The sequence below is a fragment of the Vulpes vulpes genome, chromosome 5, assembly GCF_048418805.1.
Source record: "Vulpes vulpes isolate BD-2025 chromosome 5, VulVul3, whole genome shotgun sequence".
Classification (NCBI taxonomy): Eukaryota; Metazoa; Chordata; class Mammalia; order Carnivora; family Canidae; genus Vulpes; species Vulpes vulpes.
In genome coordinates this window covers 71,479,253-71,503,053 of record NC_132784.1, presented here as the reverse complement: position 1 = coordinate 71,503,053, position 23,801 = coordinate 71,479,253, and the positions used below count along the sequence as shown (strand labels likewise).

The 23,801-nt window shown below is 41.4% G+C and overlaps 1 protein-coding gene across 1 annotated transcript in view; it reads right to left on the bottom strand.

Annotated features, from left to right (window-relative positions):
* EXT2 (exostosin glycosyltransferase 2) overlaps window positions 1-23,801 on the bottom strand; it is a 135,309-nt gene that overhangs the window by 33,474 nt on the left and 78,034 nt on the right. Inside the window, exons 8-9 of the mRNA XM_026004140.2 lie at window positions 15,169-15,358; window positions 6,047-6,213 (exon numbers count right to left, since the gene is read on the bottom strand). Coding sequence (XP_025859925.2) covers window positions 6,047-6,213; window positions 15,169-15,358 — 357 coding nt within the window. The remainder of the gene's footprint in view (window positions 1-6,046; window positions 6,214-15,168; window positions 15,359-23,801) is intronic.

The following is a 23,801-nucleotide window of genomic DNA, read 5'->3' as shown; positions in this document are numbered from 1 at the left end:
AGAAGGTAGGTCATGGTAACTTTTTGTGCTTTTATTTTAGAATTGCCCTAATGACTATGATGTGGAGAATTTTTTTATATGTTAGTTTATATCTACACAATTTCTTTTATGAAGTAACCCCTCAAACCTTTTGCCCATTTTTTTTTTTTTACTTCTTTGTTTTTTTCTTATTGAGTTGTGAGAGTTCTTTATTTTTTGGATATTTTTATTTTCTATTTTTTCTTAAAAAAAAAAAAAAAGATTTATTTATTTGAGAGAGAGTGGCGGGTGGGCAGAAGGAGAGACTCTCCCAACTCAGAGCTCAATTCCAGGACTCTGAGATCTTGATCTCAGCTGAAACCAAGAGCCAGACACTCAACCAAATGAGCCACCCAGGTGCCCCTGTGATAAAGATACAAGTTCTTTATCACATGTAGGTTCTGGAAATATTTCCTCCATTATATGACTTGCATTTTAATCTTCTTAGAAGTGTCTTTTCAAGCACTGTTGATTTTGAAGAAGTCCAACTTATCCATTTTGGTTTCTTTTATAAGTCATCTACTTGTCTCCTATTTAAGAATCATTTTTATCCTAGATACACTATGATTTTTCTCCTCTGTTTTCTTCAAGAAGTTTTATAATTTCAGTTCTTACATTTAGGACTAGCTAAATTTTTATATATAGTGTGTGGTAATGGTCATGATTTATTATTATTATTTTTTTTGACTTAAGGATATCACATTGTTCCAGCACCACTTAGTGAAAAAGACTGTCCCATCTCTCTTGAACGGACTTGGGTCCTTTGTTGAAAATTAATTGACCATACATGTGTGTTCTATTTCTGGACTCTTTATTCTGTCTCACTGATGTATATTTCTAAGTTGACAATAATACCCAGTGTCTTGATTACTGTAGCTTTTTGTTAATTCTTAAAATAAGGTAGTCCTGAAACTTGCTCTGCTTTCCCAAAATTGCTTTGGCTTTTCTTCAGGTCTACTGTGTTTCCATTTCAATTTTAGAACAAGTTTGTTAATTTCATTTTTTTTTTTAAGATTTTACTTATTTATTCATGAGAGACACAGAGAGAGAGGCAGAGACACAGGCAGAGGGAGAAGCAGGCTCCCTGCAGGGAGTGTGATGTGGGACTCAATCCCAGGTCTCCAGGATCATGACCTGAGTCAAGGGCAAATGCTCAACCACCGAGCCACACAAGTGCCCCCAAGTTTGTCAATTTCAATTAAAAAAAAAAATAAAGAAAGCCTTCTGGGATTTTGCATGGGACTGCTTTGAACCTACAGAGGAATACGGAGAACACTCACACCTTAGTAATAGTTAAGTCTTTGGATAGATCCATATGGTCCATCTTTCCATTTATGCAGTCGCTCTCCAATTTCTTTCAGCAATGTTTTATGGTTTTCACCGAACATGTTTGGCACATATTTCATTTTTCAAGCATTTCATTTTTTACACTTTTGCATGAAGATAATTTTTATAGCTTTTTTGGAAATATAGTTGATATATAATAAACTGGATCTATTTAAAGTGCATAATTTTATATGTTTTAATATCTGTATACACCAGTAAAATCATCATCCCAGTTAAGATAATGAACATCTCCATTTCCCCTAGTTTTGTTGCCCCTTTGTTATTCTTCCCTCTTGCCCTTCACAGCTTGACCTTCCCTACTCCTATGCCAGGCAACCACTGATCTTTCATTCACTAAACATTAATTTGCATTTTCTAGAATTTCATGTTAATGGAATCATAAAATATATTCTTTTCCATCTTGCTTCATTCACTCAGCATTATTTTTAAATACATGCATGTTGTTGTATGTCTCCATAGCTCATTCATATTTATTACTGAGTAGTATTCTATTGTATAGATATACCAGGATTATTCATTCAAATTTGATAGACACTGGGTGCTTTTCCTCCAGTTTCCAGCTATCACAAATAAAAACTGCTATGAATATTGGTGTATAAGTATTGTGTATACATATTCTCTTATTTCTCTAGGGTAAATCTCTATGAGAAGAATGGTGGGGCCATATGGTAGATGTATGCTTAACATTTTAAACTCCAAACTGTTTTCCAAAATGGCTGGATCAAGATTATGGATCATGGGACAGTACATAGGCAGGCAGGCCAGAATAACTTATTTCATATCTTTCACATGCATTCTGGTAATAAAAATTTGCTTATTCATCAAATATTACGGAGTAACCCTGAAAGGAATAAACTGGATTAGTCATGGACGATATAGCAATGAACAAGACAGCCATGATTCCTGCCTTTGTGGGGCTTACATTATAGAAGAAAAGCAGACACTAAACAATATACTTTACAATTAATTATTTGCTTACAAAGAGGCAGAGAGTGCTCTGAACCTAACCTAGTCTGGGAACTCTCTGAAAGCTTCCTTGAGATAGCAACATTTGAGCTGAGTACTGAAGGATGAGTAGCAATTAACAAGAGAGAATCCTAATACTCTGTGCTAAATACAAGAAAGTAGCTCTGGTTCCAACCTAACTCCCCTAAGATGTAAATTTTTGTTAACAGATTTGTTTATTTACTTAATCAGTCAGGCTCCTCCCAATTCCTGCATGAAATAGTCTTAGGCTTTGGGAAAAAAAAAAGAAAAAAACAGGATTCGGGAGCACCATCATCTTCTGTCTTCTGACTCAACACAAAAATGGGTATCCTCTCTAGAACAGAAATGTCCCCTCTGAAAAATGGAAACAACAAACCACCTTTCTCATGAACCATGGTGGAATCCTGAGGGGAATCTCAAGACTAATCATAGTAGCTGCCATTGTAGCAGTTACTGATACAATGTCTTATAAAATGTCTTAAGTGCAAAGCACACTGCCCACCACATAGAAAGTACAGTTCCTGAGCATTTTCCTTCCATGTGGGAGGCACTGTGTAACTTTCTAATGTACATAATAACCTAATGAAGTCACTATCATTACTGCCACTTCATATAATAATAAACTATCACCCAGAAAGATTAAATAACTTGTCTGTGGTCATTAACTGGTCAGTGAAAGAGTAGAAGGCCCAGAGCTTTCCTAACATTGTCCATTATATTAATTACTATGCAAGAAATAACTTTTACAAAATTACCCTAAAGCACCAATAGTAGGGATGTCTGAGAAACCTATTTGTTTACCTTAGCCAAGATAATTCTGTGAAAGACAACAGATATGCTCCTGGCTCTTAGTGTGAATTTTGCAAACCTGTGGTCTCTGACAGGATAAAACCCGCCAGGGAGACAGTATAGTGTAGACACACCGGAACCTACATTCCAACTCTTCCACTCATTAGCTGTGTGACTGCAGGCAAGATACCTAGCCTTGCTACACCTTAGTAAAGAAGGAGAAAATAATAACCATCTTGCAGGTTTGGAAAAAGATCGTTGAATAATGTCTGTAAACAGCCAAAACATTCACTGGAATATGGAGGGTAGTTATGAAAGTTTTCCTTACACAGGATCCTGAGAAGATTAATGGAGATGAGGTGTTTTTCTTGCCCACCACTCCTCTGATATGCAATTATTTCCTTCAAGGTGACGTGGAATCAAACACAGAACATTAGAGGAAAGAGGGGAAGAGGCGTGAAATAAACTCAAGATTGAAAGAAATCCCAGGTTTCAATATACCTGAGTATCAAAGTTTCAACTCATGGTCGAAAGGAATACATAGTCTTTCTTTTACTAGACATCATTTAGTCCAATTGAAAACATTGAAGAGGGAGCACTCTGTCCATCTTGGTTATATCATTCCAAATGTTCCCTTTTCCACCTCCCTTTTACCACAAAAATAAACAGGTAAGTATAGTCCAAAGCCACTATATGCAACAAACAGAGAAAACACTGGCAGAAAAAATTGGTCTTTTTGCCAGAGTTGGCTAGAGAAACAAGTAGGTAATTGGCTTTCTTAAAAAATGGGAATGATGGTGTGCTAAAAATCATCCAATACCCTAGATGTGATCATGTAAAAGATAACTCTGTGAATGAGAATAAACCCAAAAAGATGATGTATGTTTTATTAGACACTCTCACACATTTCGCTGGCCGGTAACTACATTGACCAACTGTGTCTCACATCAGCCTAGTTCACAACAATTTCTTTTACAGTCAAATGGAGCTACATTAAAAAACAACAACAATAACAAACCAGAAAACCTGGTGGTGATGATGTTGAGGGGGATTCCTATTTCTTTCCCCTCAAAATCCACCTTTATTTTAAGGGTTAGAAAATAAATTTCTCTCTCTTTTTTTTTAAAGATTGATTTATTTGAGAGAGAGCATGTGTGAAAGTGGGGGGAGGGACCAAGAGGAGAGGGAGAGAATCCCAAGTGGACTCCCTAAGCACAGAGCGCAACGTAGGGCTAGATCCCACAATCCTCAGATCATGACCTAAGCTGAAACCAAGAGTCAGACGCTCAACCAACTGAGCCACCGAGGCGCCCCCCAAAATAAACTTCTATAATAAATATAGAATACACAAAATGTATTCATTTAGTAAAATCTGAGTACCAAAGGGCTTCATAAAATACAACTTCATTATCTTTTAATGAAATCTGAGTACCCAATGGTTTTTTTTTTTATTAACTTTTATTGGTGTTCAATTTACCAACATACAGAAAAACACCCAGTGCTCATCCCGTCAAGTGTCCACCTCAGTGCCCGTTACCCATTCCCCTCCAACACCCGCCCTCCTCCCCTTCCACCACCCCTAGTTCGTTTCCCCGAGTTAGGAGTCTTTATGTTCTGTCTCCCTTCCTGATATTTCCCAACATTTCTTTTCCCTTCCTTTCTATTCCCTTTCACTATTATTCATATTCCCCAAATGAATGAGAACATACACTGTTTGTCCTTCTCCGATTGACTTATTTCACTCAGCATAATACCCTCCAGTTCCATCCACGTTGAAGCAAATGGTGGGTATTTGTCATTTCTAATTGCTGAGTAATATTCCATTGTATACATAAACCACATCTTCTTTATCCATTCATCTTTCGATGGACACCGAGGCTCCTTCCACAGTTTGGCTATTGTGGCCATTGCTGATAGAAACATCGGGGTGCAGGTGTCCCGACGTTTCATTGCATCTGAATCTTTGGGGTAAATCCCCAACAGTGCAATTGCTGGGTCGTAGGGCAGGTCTATTTTTAACTCTTTGAGGAACCTCCACACCGTTTTCCAGAGTGGCTGCACCAGTTACCCAATGGTTTCATATACAATTTCATGATTTATTAGAACCTCAAAGTCAGCAAACTCTGAGTCAGCCAGAGAAAATGGCTGCCCCTCTCTCAGGGGCAGGACGAGTGTAGGGGACAGATTTCACCACTTTCCCCGTGCTGGCTGAGGCTAATTGATGCATACTCTCTGTTCTGCTTGGGTCCCAGGCCTCTGCCTGCCGCAGCCATCAGGCCTCTCCCGCACATCCTCCCTGACAGAGCTCATCAATTCCTATTGCCTCTCACCAGGCCTCGGCTCTGGCACTTTCCCCTGGGGAGACCTTTACTGGTCTCCATACTTAACCCCTGAACCCAGCCTCATCCATCAGCCACACTGAATGAACGGTGATAGAGAATGTTTCTCCCTGAAGACAGGCGGCCAGCCTCTCCACTTAAACCTCAGAGAGAAAGCCATCAACCGGGTCTGCTTTCTGTTTGTCAGTGCCGCCAGCTTCTTCGCTTACTGACGTTTTTATTGTTGCAGTGCCCAGCTGCTTGAGTCAGGGGAAGCACTCTTCAAGGAGACATCAATTAAGTGCTCGTTACATGCTATAGATGCTCTTTTGAAAACATCCCCTGGGGCTCTCCCTGGGAGTTCCCAAAACGAGTGGAGGGCACAGTTGTCATTCTGCAAGAGGGTTTCCCCCAAGTTTTAAAGAACAGCTTCATAACCCACGCTCCTATGCCACACCTTTAGACTCTACTAGGATTTAGAAACTATGACTTTAGAGAACGACACAGAATACTCTTCATCAGGAAAGACAAGCAACACTAGGCAAGAAATATCAACTATGTAAATAGACCGTTTGAAACCTCCTTACCTCATAACCAAACTGCAGCTCGTCAGAGGTCAGCATGATGATATCATCATCGATAGCCAGGACAGCCTCCGTCTCGATTTCATCATATGGGAAGAAACGGTTACTCAGCTTGTTTTCAGCAGTCCTCACAACTTTTAATGGAACCCGGATTTTGGGCCAGAGAGAATCTAGGGGAAGGATGGGGAACAGGATGAGGCATGTATTACTCTTCTAACTCCTGTGAGGAGATGAAATGGTAAAAGCACATCACATATGAGACGAAACTTCCTTCAGTGGCTTCCATTAAATCTACACGTATGACTGTTCAAGGGGGTGTTCTTAGAAAGGCACTGTTATAAAATTTGGTAAGTATTTCTGTTCTCTCTAAGTCCTTGCAACACTTCTAATTCTCAATACTATCTTCACCAGAATGCACAAATGGCTTCAACTCACAACTGAGACAGAGAAGCCAAAAGACTTGCCCAAGATCATGACAACAACAAGAGGGCAGGAGTCCACACAGTCTCATTCTCAGGCTCATGGTTTAATATCACAGCTCTGCACCTCCCAAACTACCTTCATTGAGGTACACCCCAGCTCAAGACATGCCTCCGCTTTGCTGGCAATTACAAAGCATGGACTCTAGATGTCCGCCCCAGTGTGCCAACCTCCACAATGCAATCACAGATACCAATGCTGCTCAAATCCACCCCTCAAAAACGGTCTCCTTGTACAATGTAGGTTTCTTAACTTATAGCACGTTATCCCCTCAACAGCCCCTTCTCTCTGATTCATTGGAGCTGGTTTCTCATCACGAACAATTTACAGAGTAAATATCAAATTTCTACGTCCAATTATGTGGGATTTTTCTAGTATACTGAAGAAACGCCAACCCATGACTTGCCTTACATTTTTTCCCATTCTACTTTGAAATGATTGAAGTGATTCAACCGCAGGTTCCTTATTTTAAAATGTTGCATTTAGCACAGCATGAAATTAGTACCTCTTTAGTACAGTACCCTTGTCCATAAACGTTAGGGTTCTTTACAGAGGATAGTTTGTTCTTCACACAACATTTGTCAAATGATGATGGGAAAGCTAGGTATCAGACTGCTTCCAAGAAGCCCATCGTGTAATTGTGGAAAGATCTAGTTTGCCTGAGTCTTGCAGCCCCAAAATGCCTGTGGCCATCCCAAAGTCACAATACTAAAGAGAAGTATGGGGAGGGAGAGTCAGAAACGAAAAGGCTGTCTGTACTGCCTGCAGATGAAATATCTTACTTCTGTCTATTTTATAGTATATCCAAGGAACACATTGTTGGGACGCCACCAGGGTCCCGGAAAAAGCCTGCATAAATGGAGGCCCTGTAATTAAGACATTCCGTCTTAAATAAGCACAGAGCCTAAAACAGCGGTCAACTCCAAAAGAAGCATGTTTGGAAAAAAAAAAGATGGAACACCAAAGAAATAATCCTAGGGGCCACTGCTTTTTAATCAATAACAGTAGTTAATTATAGTTTCATCCCTGGCTCGAAGCGCATAATTAATCAATAGCTTTGGAATAAGGTAGATAGGAACAGGACTCGAGACTGAAGACTATGTTCCATGTTACCTATGGGGTGTCAGCAAGTCCCTCTCACTGTCTTCTAAGAATAAACGGAGTGGGGGAGGGCCTTTATTAAACAACTAATATATGGCACACACTTTGTGGGTGCAATGTTATCCAATCCTCCTGACAACCTCCTGGGGCAGGAATTATTGACAAAGCAGTAGTTACAAGGCTCTGAGAGATTAAGTAATTTGGCAGGGGTTACAGAGCTACTAAATGATAAGGCCAGCGATTGAATCTAAGTCTGTTTAGCATCAAAGGCCAAACAGAACATGTACCATCTACTGCAGTGTGAAGACCTCATGCTTCTCTAGACCTGGGGCAAAACAATGAAGCTCAACAGGTTTTCCAACAGTCATCCTTATTCTTGTTTGCTTCCCCTCCTCTTCCAAATAAATGCAACCCCTGGCCATAAGTCTACTTTCCAAAGTCTTATGAAACATAAATATCTAAAACACAAGAGGTTATAGCTCCACCTACTAGACTAGACCACCAGTTCTGAAACTTTCTGGTGTCAGGATTTCCCAAAGAAGCTTTCTCTGGGATATGCGCGTACTCACACACACATACACAATTTATTTGTATGAGAAATTAAAACTGAGGTAATTTTAAAACACAAGAATACACAAGCACATCCCACTAGCCAATAGAGTGATGTAGCCCATGTCATGTAGCCTCTGGAAACTTCTGCCCCCTTGTGAAAGGATAAAGAGTGGGGAGTGGAGAGGACTTGGCATTATTATGAGGATAATTTCAACTTCAAAGGCCCCCTGAACGGTACTCATGGATGTCCAGAGGTCCCTGAACCACACTTTTGAAAGGTTTTGTGTTCAGAGTTAGGAATGGTAAGATGGGAAAAGTTCCAAGAAGCTGGAAAACAGGTGGGGGGGAGTTACGAGGACAGTACAGGTACTTGAATCCAGGATTTCTACAGAATGTTTAAGGAGATTAATGGCACCAGTTTTCAATGTATTGCCTCTCAGCTTCAATTTCACCCATCACTGCCCTGTTTCTCATACTGGAACTAGATCCAGTAAATATTTGCCCTCCACCAACTAGCTTGACATTAGGCTTTGCCAGTAGAGGGTGCTGGAGGGACACTTGGGAAGGAAGGGGGTGCTTTTCTTCCTGGTTCAGGAGTGCCTCTTTAACTTCTTGCTCCTACAGTACTTGACCAGAAGATAGGCAGCAGGGGCACTTCTCTCTACCAAGTTTAAGTGGCATCCTCAGGGCAGTTCTGTGACAGGTCCTGCAGACACCACCAAGAGCAACTAGCTGAGCTCCTTCCCATGGGTGGTTCCCAGGGAGCTCCACCGAAGCCTTCAATTTTCCAGCAAGCTCAAGAACGTGCCCGGGTAGCTAGTTTCCTGTTGAATTTTGTGGGTACTGAAGGGGGGTAGTTAAGTTTGTTTGCCAGAGTTGGCCTGTGGCACCTCAGCAAACTTCACTATGCAGCGGGCTACAGTCATATGCTGTCCAACACAGTCTGAAACTCAGAGCTAGCTGGGGAAGGGACATTCCCAAATTTATTTCCTGCTGTCTTTACAGTTTATACCCCTTAGTCACCAATCACCTGTTACCAGTTAATAATTGTTTCCATTAAACCTTTCTTGTTCTGGTTACTGTGTGGTTTCTGTCTCCTACCTAGGCCTTGACTAATACACAGGGTATCAGGAGGGCTATTAGATGAAAGGGGAATTTTTCTCTATGACATATCTCTCAAGTTAGAACCATGACCAATGGCTGGGTGGAAGTTACAGGACAACTAATTTAGACTCAAAATAGGCAAGAATCTTCTGATGGAGGGATGCCCAGCTGGCCCAGAGGAGCATGTGATGCTAGGTCTCCAGGTTATGAGTTCAAGCCCCATGTTGGGTGTAGAGATTACTTAAAATAAATAGGGGAGCCTGGGTGGCTCAGTTTGTTGAGTGTCCAACTCTTGATTTCAAGTCAGGTCATGATTTCAGGGTCGTGAGATCAAGCACCACATTGGGCTCTATGCTCAGTGGCGAGTCTGCTTGAGGATTTCCCCCCGTCCCCGCCCTGCCTCTCACCCTGCTTGTGCACATACTCGCTCTCAAATAAACATTTAAAAATAAACAAATAAAAATGTTTTTAAAACGAATCTTCTGATGGAGAAACAGATTAAATGAAATGATGAAATGCCTTTATCAATTTAATGTGTGCTTTTACTTGAAATGTACTAACTTAGGTCAAATTTCTACTTGACATCATATGAGAGACCAAACAGGACGCCTCTGAGGTCCAGGATTTCATGAGGCTGTAATATATCATAGAAAGAACAGTTTTTGGGAAGAGCTTTGAATCCCAGGTGTAGTACTTACTAGCCATGGTATCTTTTTTTTTTTTTTTTTTTTTTTTTTTAATTTTTATTTATTTATGATAGTCATACAGAGAGAAAGAGAGAGGCAGAGACACAGGCAGAGGGAGAAGCAGGCTCCATGCGCCGGGAGCCTGATGTGGGATTCGATCCCGGGTCTCCAGGATCGCGCCCTGGGCCAAAGGCAGGCGCCAAACCGCTGCGCCACCCAGGGATCCCCTAGCCATGGTATCTTGAACGAGTGAATCACTTTTAACCTGTTTCTTCAACTATGAAGATAGAATAATAATGCTATCTTCCATGGCTGACTGTGAGAATGAACATGAATGCACTTAGCAGTACAGTGCCTGGCCCAAAGGAGACATCCACTAAATGTCAGCAGTACCTTCCTTTGAACATTTGTGTCTATTTACTGAACCAATGGACTTCTAAACCTTACGTGTAAGGGTGGCAAAAGTGGTACATGTTAGATCTGGCACATTACTCTGATGATCCAGTGGCATGCCCCCAGCTAGTACCTTCCATATCCACTTTCACATAAACAGGATCCCTGCCAATAACCTTCTAGAACTGAGACAATGGAACTCACAAATGAAACAAAAGAACCTGGAACCTTTTCCATGTTAATCTCACAAAGTAACAAACAGATCTTTTTGCAATATAAATACAGAAAATAGGCTAGCTGCTTTAGTTAAGTGTGAACATTCCTCTACCCTGGATGGGATTTGGACTTTCACTTGGCGAGTGGATACAGCATGTTCAACCCACAAATGAGTTTTCCACAGTTACCTATACCCAAAGAATTACCTGCGACAATCAATATCCACAGAGAACTAACTTGGCCCTGCCCTGTAAAGTCTTTGATAGGGAAGTTTTAGAATGATGAAGACCAAAAAGGATGGCATGGGGTGAAGAAGGAAATGTGAGTTCTGAGGTAGGCCTGGGTAGCCAAAAGCCAGGGCAAAAGCAGTCTCCACCTCAATGGTCAGCTGCACCATCATTACCACAAGACAGCGCTCTAAATAGAATTTCCAGTTTTTTGTTTTCACATTCTCAAATAAAATAGGCCTCCAAGAAAGGGAACTACCATTCTCTCAGGCTTTAGCATTCCTTCTGTGGAGAACAGAAATCAAATTACTGTAATTACTCCCTGTCCTAAAGCAGGTAATACCGATTGTTTAAAAACTTAGGACAGAAGCATGTGGTGAGAAAGAAAAATATGGGTGAGAAAAAAGAACTTTTTCCCCCCTTCCATTAGTGTTTTCAAAAGAACAGATTTACTTTTCTGTCTCTGAGTCCCTGACAAGACCTAGTTCTACATAATCCCAAATAAGAGAACAGACAAACACGATGATTTTCCTACCGCTAAATGGTAATTTAAGTGGATACAGTGGGCCTTCCTGTAAGGGGCATGAGCTCTGGATCCACAGAGAGCTGTGTTCATTTCTGGCTCTGCCATTTGCAGCTCTGTGATTCAGGCAAATTACACAACTAATCAGGGTTTCATTTTTTATAAATGAGAATGAGAACAGCTTCCTTGCAGGTCTGTCATAAGGATGTGATAATATGTGTAAAGAATTTAGTACAGTTCTATTCCTGGGATTTAAAAGGTATATAATACATGGTGATAAAAACATCATTTCATCTTTATCTTCATAAAAGAGTTCTTGTAAAGCCTTATGGCCTTCACTTCTCTCCTGACAACCTGAGGAGGTGTACACAGAAAGCTGTGAGGTAGCCCCTTTAGGGTATGGAAGGACACAGTTCATAGCCAGAGACCTTCAGGCTCTAATTCCATTGCTGAGGCCAAATGGGGTCTCTTTTCCCTTACTCCTTCTAAATTCGAAGTGAAATTCTAAATTCTAAATGTATTCAAACTAAAACAGCATAGCCTTGTACCCTGTGTCTCATCCTGTGAATCTGTAGCTGGCAAAATAAAAATGTCACCTTCCATCCACACAACGTAGTCTGAAAAACGGGTTTTTTTTAAACACATTGCCGAATTTATGAAAAACAAACAGCTGAGCCAGGTGACCTGATAACTTCACAGTTAGGAACTTTAGCCTAGCTTGAAGGAGAAAAAGAACTCCTTGTGTTAAGGATTTTTTTTAAATGTGTATTGATTAACGGTTTGCTCCATGTTGGGTGCCAAGAAAGATGTGAGCAAAGAGAATTTTTTCTCCAACTTGGCAAAGGTACTATAAAATTATCAGGTTGACTGCAGATGACCTCACACCCATCCTGGCAATCACTGTCACAAACACAACCACAGATCAATAAAATAAATGGCCAGATTATCTCCATACAAACCTTGAGCTCACCTTAGGAGTGCTCAAGCTGCTTGGTGTACGGAGGGTCCACATGACCTTAATTCCTCATAGTCCCTGAATTCAGCTCAAAAGAAGGCAGCTGTTGCTTCTACTTCTCTGTTGCCTCCTCTGGAATGACCATCCTGACACATTCAGCCCAGGCCATCCTGCCTGCTAACAACTATGAAAGTCATAATCTGAAGCTAGGGAGCTCCTGAGGTCAATTCAAATTTAACCCTGAAATCAGCTAAAACAGAAGGCTGAGTTAAACCTATATGAGATGTACAATGTAATAGCTTCCTTCACAGGGAGGCCGGGGGCCAAGTCAAACAACCTCTATATCCATCAAGTTTGGAAATTGAAGAGTTGGGGAGGAGGAAAGCACTGGCTTGCCTTTTTTTTTTCTGACAGAGCTCAAAACCAATGTGACGAAAGCTCGCTGGAAATTTCTATTGCTTAGTCTAAGTATTTACTTAAACTTCAAACCCAGCAATTTAGACTTGAATGTAACCAAAAAGAAAAAAAGCATTTGGTTGGAGAGTGAAAAAAAGGCGTTGGGGGGGCAGGGGGTGGTCTCTGCCTGTATGAACCCTCCCAGCAGCAGACATATTCACCACAATATTTATTTTAGTAAATGTAGAGAAAGTGAAAAACATCACTTTTGCCTCTAATATTTCAAAGCCTTGGACTTACTTTTTAAAAAATATATATGTGTTACTAATGCCATACATACAGATTCAGATGGCTTTGCTGGCATGAGGGCCAGAGCTGACAGCCCCATTTACCAACTGAACAAACACCGCACAGAAGATTAAACATGGTTCATGCTCTCCCCAAACAACCACATTGCCAGAGCCTGAGCATAGACTTAAAAACCACTGCTAGAAAAAAAAAGCTGGTTCAGTCTCTAAACGTGTCAAAACTGGGGCCTCGTCAGTTGAGGGCTTGCTTTCCTCCCTGGAGCCAAAATATTTCAAAAATAAACTAAGCTCCTGGTCATAAAATTAACCACTACATTTTAGCAGGGTCCACCAAAAATTAAAACTGAACACCCAGCTCCAAAACCTAGGTTCGTGCTACTGCTCTGTTACATCAGTGTCTGGGCTTTGACCAAGAAGGCAGAACACGGTTTTTCCCTTCTCACCGTCTGCGATGATACTTGCCCCAAAGAAGTGACTTGAATTCACAATAAATCATTCACCTGAAGCCTGAAGTGGCTAACCAAGGTTTCGAAGGAAGGAGAAGCCTCTTTTGCATGTAGCTCCAGAATCTGCATCTGTGCCTATCTGGGCGGGTGGGATGCTGATAGGCTCCCTCTGAAAGCTGGCGGCCCCTGTACCTGGGAATAGACGCTTGAGTGTGAGTGCAGCACAACGCAGTGGGCTATTCCAGATCTGAAGAGGGATACGCAGCCTTCCTTCTCAAAACACGACTCATTCTTTTTACGGGAGACACTACAGAGCAACACCAAACCATCTGATTCACTTCCCTCCGAGCAAGCTGGCCGAGGCCCTCTCTGTGGCCCTCCCCATGGGCCTCCCTGCACAGCTCCTGTTTATCGCTGCCTTTCCTTTTCTTCCCGTCCAGTTCTTCCTTCTCCTCTGTTCCTTATTTTCCTTCTATCCCTTTCCTTCTCTTTTTTGAGAGTCAAATAAATGAAACAAATAAACAAAAACCCAGAAAATGAGATGCCGGGAGGAAAACAAACTTGGCATAAAAAGATAGTTAACAGGAAAAAGTACTGCTCTCTGGAGCGTAAAACAGGACTTTCATTGAAAGCAGCCATTTTGTTTACTCAAACTATGGCTCCCTAAATAGAGAACGCATATGACTCCCTCAGAGAACAAACATTTTCCCACTAAGGAAAATTTCTTAAACATCTCAGGAGGAACTAAAGAATTTTCTAGGGGCAAACTCTGATTTGTCTACAGAAAATGTTCTTTTCCCTGCCTAAACTCAGAGACCCACTACTGCCAGTCTCCAAGGTCGACTATCCTGACTTCAGTATTACCAATGAAAAGGGAACAGCCATAAAAAGTGCAGATACTACTGTCAGGTAATAAACTAGACCTTATCGGTGACAGTGGTGCACATTACAAACTTCAAACTCATTCCTTGCTCTAATCCATCAGAAACTTCCTGGCTTTAATAGGCTATAAAGGGCAGGAGCTTTGAAGTCCCTGGGATTAGGATCAGTAATAGACAGACTGAATGAGAAACTAAATGCAGGTGGAACATACTCTATGCGTCCTGAATGAAAAACAAATCCAATTAATCAAACAGTCCTCAACCCTAGCTGCCAGCGCCAGCCAGCAGCTTACAGGGGTGGCCAAGGCAAGGGACAAAGCGATTAAGGATGAACCAATGGGAACCTGAGTGAGCACTCACTTTAAGGAACTGATTCGAAGCCTGAACAGGGCATCTTCCGCTGACTATCCTAATTAGAAGTGAGGCCATCCTCTTTTTTTTTTTTTTTTTGAAGAAAAGTGCAGTATCAGAGCTGAGATAAGGAAAGAGAAAACTAATGCCTTTTAAACTGAGTTTTCCTATAAACAAATCAGCTGAGATGGCTGAGGGAAGCGGAGATCTGTTTTCCCAAGGCTGCTGGCCTTTGATCCCACTGATTCCTAAGCTCTCAAACACTCGTGGCTATAGCACATGCCATGGGCTTGGAGTTAAATGGGCCACCCTAGAACAAGAATGAGATGACTGAGAAAACTGGGGTCACACTGCCTTAGAAATGGGATTGTTGTTAACAAAGGAGGAAAATTCATTTAAACCTAAGGACGCAAATAATTTGGCCATCCAAAATCGATCCAGCTGAGAGTTGCACTAACACCCAAACCAGGCCTTTCCTGAACACATCATTTTCCCACTCTTCTTACCTTCTGGAGGATTTTTATTCTGGTTATTCCAGACGACTAGCAGCTTGGATAGACTGGGCACCTTGGACACCTCAGTGATGACCCGGAAGAGGCTCTCTACTCGGTCATAGGTGAGGACAATGGCGGTGAAACCTTGCGACTGTGGTGGGATCAATGGGAGGAAGAGCGGGTTGCTCACACTGCCCCACTTCTGCAAGGCAACAGAGTAGTGGGGATTAGAGAAGGATCTAGTAACAATGGGGCTGATCTCTTTTTCACCGCTGTCAATAAATTAGAACATGGGAGATTTGGTGGCTTTTACCATGACAAACCCAAGAACTAAAGCAATTATTCCAAGTCTTCTATTCTCCAAACTTTAGCTCTGAAGCCACTAAAACAGAAGCAGAGACTTTCTGTAGCTGAGAAGAGATTTTTAGTTAAACACAGCAAATTAAACACGTACACTGATTTCCAATCTCCCTCAAGCCCACTCAAGTGACAGTAGATACAAAATACAAGTGCACAATGACAGTGAAATGAGAGAAAATACAACACCAGATGAGCAGTATCGATGGGCTTCAGAAAGATGGGGAGGGACAAGAGAAATGGCAGCAGTAGGGCAGGAAAATGAGGGCAAGAGGGAAGCTACCACACAGAGGGGGCCCACAAAGAAAATAAGTCCAAAGTGTTGAATGTCACAAAGGCTCATAAATAAACTCAGTGGGAACCTAGTGGGGTAAGAGGAGGGGCAGGGTTGAAAACAGGAAGACTAGTTAAAAGTATGTAGAAGGAGCAAAAGAGACCCAGATCTACAAATCTCCCCTTCAACCAGCCACTCAGCCAGAAACCTCTTCTTGTTGCCCATCCCTGCCAGTGGAAGGAGGTATATCCTCTGAGGAACTGAAGCTCTGGATATGGAAACATGGCCAGAGCGGAGAGGACAATGCAGGTGAAGGTCTACATTCTATTTTTTTTTTTTTAAGATTTTATTTATTTTTTATTTTTTTATTTATTTATGATAGTCACACAGAGAGAGAGAGAGAGAGAGAGAGAGGAATAGACATAGGCAGAGGGAGAAGCAGGCTCCATGCACCAGGAGCCCGACGTGGGATTCGATCCCGGGTCTCCAGGATCGCGCCCTGGGCCAAAGGCAGGCGCTAAACCGCCGCGCCACCCAGGGATCCCAAGGTCTACATTCTAAATGATGAGCCACCCAGCCTTCTTCCCCTCCAGGTCCCCAAACGCTGGCAGCCACATGGCTAGCTGGCCCTTCCACTCTCTAACAGTGAAGCCTTCCAGGTAGGAGGCTCACCCTCACACATAGAGCTGTTTTCTGATCAGGTTCTCAGTGCTTCCTTGGTAATCATGAACAGATCCTAGAATCAATCATTTCAAGAACATCTTCAGGACAATGACAAAAACCAAATGGACATATAGAAAAGAAGGAACTCAGAGGAAACAAAGACAATAGAAGGAGCGGAAGGAAATTAAAACAACATCAACAACAAATTATATCCTCAGGAAGAGATTTTTTCATCCATGAAATAAGAATAAACTGCTATTTTTATTTAAAAAGATCTGTCAAAGAATAGGAAAGAACTCTTGGACATTAAAAATATGATAGCTTAATTAAAAAAAATTGAAAGGAAAAGGTAACATATTCCAGTCTCATGAACAAAAAGGCAAGATGAAAAATAGAAGAGAGAAGATGAGAAAACCCAGGAGGTCCAACATCCACCTAATAGGAGGTTCCTGAAAAAGAAGACAAAGAACACAGAATAAGACTATCAAAGAAATTAAATAAATTCTTAGGACAGAATATAGAAGAGACATGAATTTTCAGATTGAAAGGGCCCAATAAGTAATTAGCACATTGAATCTGAAAAAAAAAAAAAAAGCAAAATAAAACATATCAAAGCACATCACTTCTGACACTGGGAAGAAAGAGTGAGAACATATAAAATGCAAAAATCTAGGCAATGAGTTCTCAGCGTGAGTTCACTCTACATTCTTGCAACTTCTCTGTAATTCTGAAATTTTCTCAAAATCAAGTATAAAAAGTAATGAAAGAAATTCAATTTCTTTGCTACCATTAAAACATTAAGTAACTTTTAATGCAGTAATACAAGCAAAAATACTTTGGTACTGATAAGATTGTTAACACATTGTTATATTTTAAACAGCTTTTTTGAGATATAATTCATATAATATACAATCTTCTCATTTAAAGCAGAAAATGGTTTTTGGTATATGACATTTCTTTTAAACTGTAGTAAAAACAACACGAAACCTGCATTTTAGCCATTTTTTTTTCATTTTAGCCATTTTTAAGTGTATAGTTCAGTGGTATTAATTATATTCACATTGGTAGGTTATTATGTGAAAAGCCCAGGACTGAACTTCAGCTCTGCCAGAAGGTGGCTAAACATGAAATGTCCTGTCTGTTATTCTGGCTGCTTATTCTCTTGTCCTCTGGGATTCCCAAGGTCCCCCATCAACTTCACCCTTATCACTGATGGACACCCATCACCACGTAGAGGACAACAGCTGTTTGCCAGATGGAACAGTGTGGGACAGGAAATGTACACAAACACATGGAATCCACATGGGATGGGAACTCAAGAGACTGAATGGGATTCCAAGAGTCCTAATGTAATCAGGATATTAAAGCCAAAATGTCCACAACAGGCCATAATTAGATTTCACAGCCATGAGACACAATAAGAAAGGCTGTCTTCTCAGTGCTGACTTTCTGGTTCCATGACCTCACGCTTTGACTTTAAGCTGCAGTCTCAGGAATGCACCTAGACTTTAGCACTGGTACCTTAGCATCTCATCACATCTGTAGGAACCCCTTTTAGTTTTCTACTGCAAATCTTATTCTATTTTCCTGATCCTTATGGAAATGAAAGTCAGCAAGTAGCCCTGTGCTCCAGACACAATTAATCTTGAACCCACACGGCATCTCACCATCATCATCCCAATCCACTCATTTACTCCTCCCAAAACAATACTCTCTTCTGCTTGAAAAACACCACGTTAAATGGAAATGACACAAAAATAGAGTTTTTGAGGATTGGTGTTAAATACTGCAATGTGTGTGAAAGCTTTACTGAGCACTAACTAACTCAGGCACCAGGCTATACAAGCAATCTCTCATCTGAGCCTCACAACAACCCCCAAGCCAGATACGGTTACTCTCATTTTACACATGATGAAACTCTAGGGTTGAAAACACTGAATGATGTCTAATCATTTGCTTTACCAGTCAAAAAAAGAAAGGGAGGGAGAGAGGGAAGAGTGAATGATGTTATGATGTTCAAGGTCTGGCTTCAGAACACCCAATGATGAAGGCCCATGGCCCTTCCTCACACCCTCCTACTCTGAGTCCAAGGCAGGATCAGCATTTTATAGACTCTGGAAACTGGAACTGTGGGGAATGCTAGAGTTTATTACTTCTAACTCTTCTCTGAGACAAAAATGCTGGAAGTTCTTTATCCTTGATAATCACATATGGGCCAATAAGATAGAGCCCACCCCAAACACAACGATTTCAGAAAGTATGTGTACTAAAACACACCAAATACATAACATTGACACAAAGGAAACACGTAAATTAAAAAAGGTAAATACACCTCTAACACAGAAGGAAAAACTATTAAAACTCCAACAAAATGGGGTCTGTTCTTTGGGAGAAGTGGGGAATGCCAACACACTCAAATGCCTGGATGACATTAAAAGGAGGAGAAAGTTCCCTGAGAGATGCAAAGCTGGGTTTCAGAAAACGAATCCCATGGAATTTAAACACAGGCACCCCCTGAAGGGCATCACAGCTCTGATTTCAAGGCCTTGCCAGGAGAAGGAACCAGACTCTCTGGCAAGAGGACCGATTTGGTCTCATCCCATTTGCCAGCTCCATTCGGGAAATGGATGACTGTGGAAGAGGAGGAGGAGAGGTAGGAAGGGGTAGGTGGGAAGCAGACAGTCACTTGTCATGGTGCTCAGTTTTTCCATACTACTCACTTGCATACCAGATAGGGCTGAAAACTGGGGAATCAGAAAAGACAGTGTAAGGGGGAGACAGAGCAGGCAAACGAGCATAACAACAAGGTCTGAAATTCTACCAACACTTCTCCATAAAATACAGATGTTGAGATTTACACAGACATAACACAGAAGCTGTGTTATTTCTTGGGACACAGGCGTGGTGCTTTACTGTAGGATATGCTGACAGGGTTGAGGCAAATGACTTCAAAACAGGGGTTGGCCTACTTGGGGTCAGTTTGGGAATCACATGTCCTTAACATGAATCCAGGCTCTTTAACTTATCAGCTGTGTGATCTGGGAAAGGCGCTTAACCTCTCTTGCACCTCAGTTTCCATAATTGTGATAATGCTACTACTTTTCCAGGTATGATAAATAATGATAATAATACTTTCTAATAATGTTAATTATTAACATTTTTAAATTATTATTTCTTAACAACCCATGGGTTGTTAATGAAAGTAAAGGGTTAATACATGTAAAGTACCTCACACTACAAGCATTCGATAAATGGTAGGCAATGGTGGATCTTGTGGGAGTAATCGTTTCTCTGGGCTTTATTTTCCAAGTTCCTACAAGTGGGATGGCAATTGTGAGGTCTCTTCTAGCAACAAGTCTAAATGAAATCCTTCTTCCTTTCTACATTGACCTTATAATGCTTTAGGGTGCTAATTTATCTGGATTCTCTACCTCTACTTCCTCTCCAAATACACTGTTTTTTATTTTCCTCTTTTCCTTCCTAGTCTTTATATTTTATCCTGAAAGCTCCATGAAAGCAAGAGCCATAACTGTTATAACAGTTAGTACCCAGCCAGTGCCTAGCACTACTCAATAAAAACCTGTTTAAAATGAGAAAGTTAAACCCAAATGACCCAGGTCATGTTCTTTCTGCCCTCTTTATGTATGGGTGTAGACAGGTGATGTACACTCAAATGACTGATATCATGAGTGCTGAAATAATTTCCAACTTAGTTCATTTTAAAGCACTTACCGAGAATCTTATTGTGCCAACTATTCTGAAGAAGTGCAGGATGAGGATATTTAACAGAGTTTGATTCTAGGCCCCGCCATTTACTAGTTTTGTGATGTGTAAAGCTTCTCCTGTATTAATTTCCTCATATGTAAAGTGGGAACCATGATGGTACCTATCTGCTAAGGTGATAATGACAAAATGAGATCTGGCACGTAAGTAATGAGCAGACGGCTCAGCTCAGCACAGAGCTGAATGAACTGTAGCTTAAAACAAACACAAAAAAGTCCAGTTCTCCCCATTCGTATTCTTCTTACCTGCCAAAACACTGGCATCAGCCATTCAACAATCATCCCTACCAATGGTATTTCTGGTGCTCATTCACTCAGTCAGCATTTCCTGAGCACATACTATACACCTAGAAGAGTGTTACAGATGCCAAGACAAACACAGGCCTTCCCCTCAACGTGTTCATAATCTGGTGGGGAGGACAGCTAAGTAGAATAACCAGTACTGTCACAAGGTATTCAAGTCCCTTGGGAATATAAAGGTCTACACGGTGGCCTCTACTTCCCTGGAGGAGATGAGAAGGGGACCACTGCGTGGTCGGCAAGAGTAAGCAGGCAAGTGCTCCGAGCAAACTGAGCAGCCCTGCTCAGAGGGGCTCACAGGACAAAGAGAGAAGGAAGGAGAGTGGAAATGAGAGGGACCGGCCAGGCAGGCCAACTGCCACAGCAGGAAAAGCCTTGAATGAGGGAAGGTTCTTTAAGTCACATGATTAACTTTGTGATCAGTTCTTTCTCGTAACTTTCTTTCCCTGATTATTGTTTTACTGTTAAGTGATCATGGCTACCTTTAAGTTCTATTTCAAAAGAACTAAATAGGAAATGCTGATCTGCAACTAGGCTTCTGTGCCAATTGCCTTTTCCCTCCTCAAACATAATCCCATTTGCCTTTGGAGCACAGTGACAGCGTGGAGAAAGGCAGCTTTAATTGGGGTATGTGCCTTCACATAGACACTCCACTCCACTGGGCTAAGGTCAACAAACTAACCCCCAGAGAAAAAAACTTAGTGGAGAAGGACATTTCAAAAACAGCATTTAGTCACCTCTGAAATACCTTTAAGAACTGACCCCCTGCTGACTGACCAAAGAGAGTGTCTACAGTCTGGGACCTCTTGACCCCACTTTCTGCAGGAAATCAAGCAAATTTAAACCTCCATAATTTACTCAAGACTCTAACTTCTGCCAGGGAAAAGGCAAACAATGCTGGCAATTAACTCTGTTGCCTGATTAGATCTCCATCACGGCAAGATAGGGCATGAAACCAGGCACCCAGCCTGGTGACCTGAAAAAAAAGGCAAAGCTCACCTATTACACCCGAACTGTCCAAATCTTGGTTATCAATAATACCACTTTCAAATCTACCCAGTGAAGCTGTTCACTCAAAGATGGGAGGAGAAGTGTGTATCATTCTGACAGAGCACTGGCATTTGGCCAAAATACCTTGTCCATCTCTCGCCCATCCTCCCAAACTTCACTTCTCATTCCCACAACAGATATTCATTATAGAAGCTTCAATAAGAAATCCAGATTGTTAAACTGCAATCACATAAATGTAATCCATAGTAGCTACGATACCAGCCAGCTTTAGGAAAGTTTCTTCATATTGCTTATTCTGGAAAGCCCTGGTCGATGAGCTAGCAGTGAGCAGACTACACAGCAAGAGAGTCGTGGGTTTGGGTTTCAGGATGCCTGAAAGAAAGGCCCTGGGAGGCTAGGCGTAGTCAGCTTCCAGTGCAAAGGGATTTCCTCCTTCAAGAAAGAAATTCAAACTCGAACTAGGTGTATTTTTAGCAATCTCACACAAAGAAGGTTGTCTGGCCCCTTCCTGCGATCTTGTTTTGCCTTTTTGTTTTCTTTTGTTTTAGTTGAAAGGTCATGGAAGCCCTATATGAGCCTAACCAAAACCATTCTAGCCAGGTTACCTACCATACAGAAAGTGGAGGAAGGTAGGGAGCAAATAACCTTTGTCAAGCATTCTGAAATGTCCTTGCTGGAACTACTTGAGGATTAGAAAATCAAGAGTGAGGAAAAGCACATTCCATTACCAACTGAAGGGCTCTTTCAACCTAAACCAACTAAACTCCAGACAGAAGAAATCAACCTCGAAGCAGGATGGTTCAAAATTTAATTCCTATTATTCACCATATCAGAAATTTTTTTAAATGTCACTATGTCTAAATTCATGTGACAAAAAGAGCACTAGGAAAACTGGAGTGAACCCACATTTGCTCTCACTGGAGGTATCTGCCTAAGCAGAAAAGTGAGAATTCAGAGGAGAAAGGAAAGGAGAGGACAGGCTTGTTATACAGAAGCCTTTTCAGCCCCTGGTAATGAGGAGTCTTACCTATCCCTACCTTGATAGAAAGGGCAGTTTTCCTGCTTGTTTTGAAGTTATCAACCCCTACCTCAATGTGGTTTCAATTATGAATTACCAGACTAAAAGGGGGGAAAAGCTTTGATTTATTCTTTTTTGCTCCAATTATGCATGATGTGTTTCCACTGAAGATTTTGAAAAGTATTTCATCATGCCTCTCATCCTGAAATGGTCAAAGGGCAAAACCAAAAGGAGTTAACCCTTCTGTTTCTCCTCTAGGTTCAGACAGACTACCTACCCATGGATATAGGGCAAGGCCTCTGAAGCAAACAAAGCCAGGAAAGGGTTAAGCATTAGCATCGTATTACTAACGTGCATAAGGGTGGTGTCCCCTGTCCAAAATGGTGAGATGATATTTATGTTAATGGTTACTGGGAGATTTGAAAGGGGCAATCAGTAACGTGGCCCACGTTACCTTAGCCATTAAACCTCTACAGCCCCAACTACTGGCAGCACACATGCCACTGGGCATGCGCTGTCTCAGGAAAGCAGAGAGGCACGGAGATCTAACGCCCCTTTTCTAGCAGGCTCTCCTAGATGGAGGGAGAAAAGATTCGGCTGCGAGTCTGAAGTCTATTCGTTGCATTATATCTCTAATTCATTCCACCCACAAAAAATAACTCATTGTTCACAAAAAATAACTCCAATGGCTAAATTTCACTGACTTCCCATTAAATAGATACATGAAAGATGAAGAAAAAGCAAAGGCTAGAAATCCCCTCCATGCTGCAGACTTAACTAATAAATTATCAACTTAAAATCCCTATAACTGACTTACATAATTTGTTCATATATACGGTGGAGCTGGGAATGAGTCTAACCACATCCGAGGTATCAGGCACTGTGACTCGCTGACATCCAAAGAAACTGAGCCAGAGACACTAATTCAGGTCACAGGAGCATGGGGCAAGGAACTTCTCCCAGTAGTCTGCCTCTCTTCTTCTAGAGGAGCTTAAGGTCTTCTCTATCTTCAGTGTACCTCAGTTTCATTATGATGATCCTGCTTGTGGTTTCTAGGTCTTCCTGAATCTGAGGTCTGCCAACATTCAACAATTCTGGAAAGTTCTCACAGCTATTGCCCTTTCAAAGGGTCTCTTTCCACTCTCTCCATCTTCCCCTTCTGGAACTCTGATTAGATTTTGTGCTTCTGTTTTCCATATCATTTCACTTTTTTGTCTCTTTGGGCTGCATCGGAACAGTT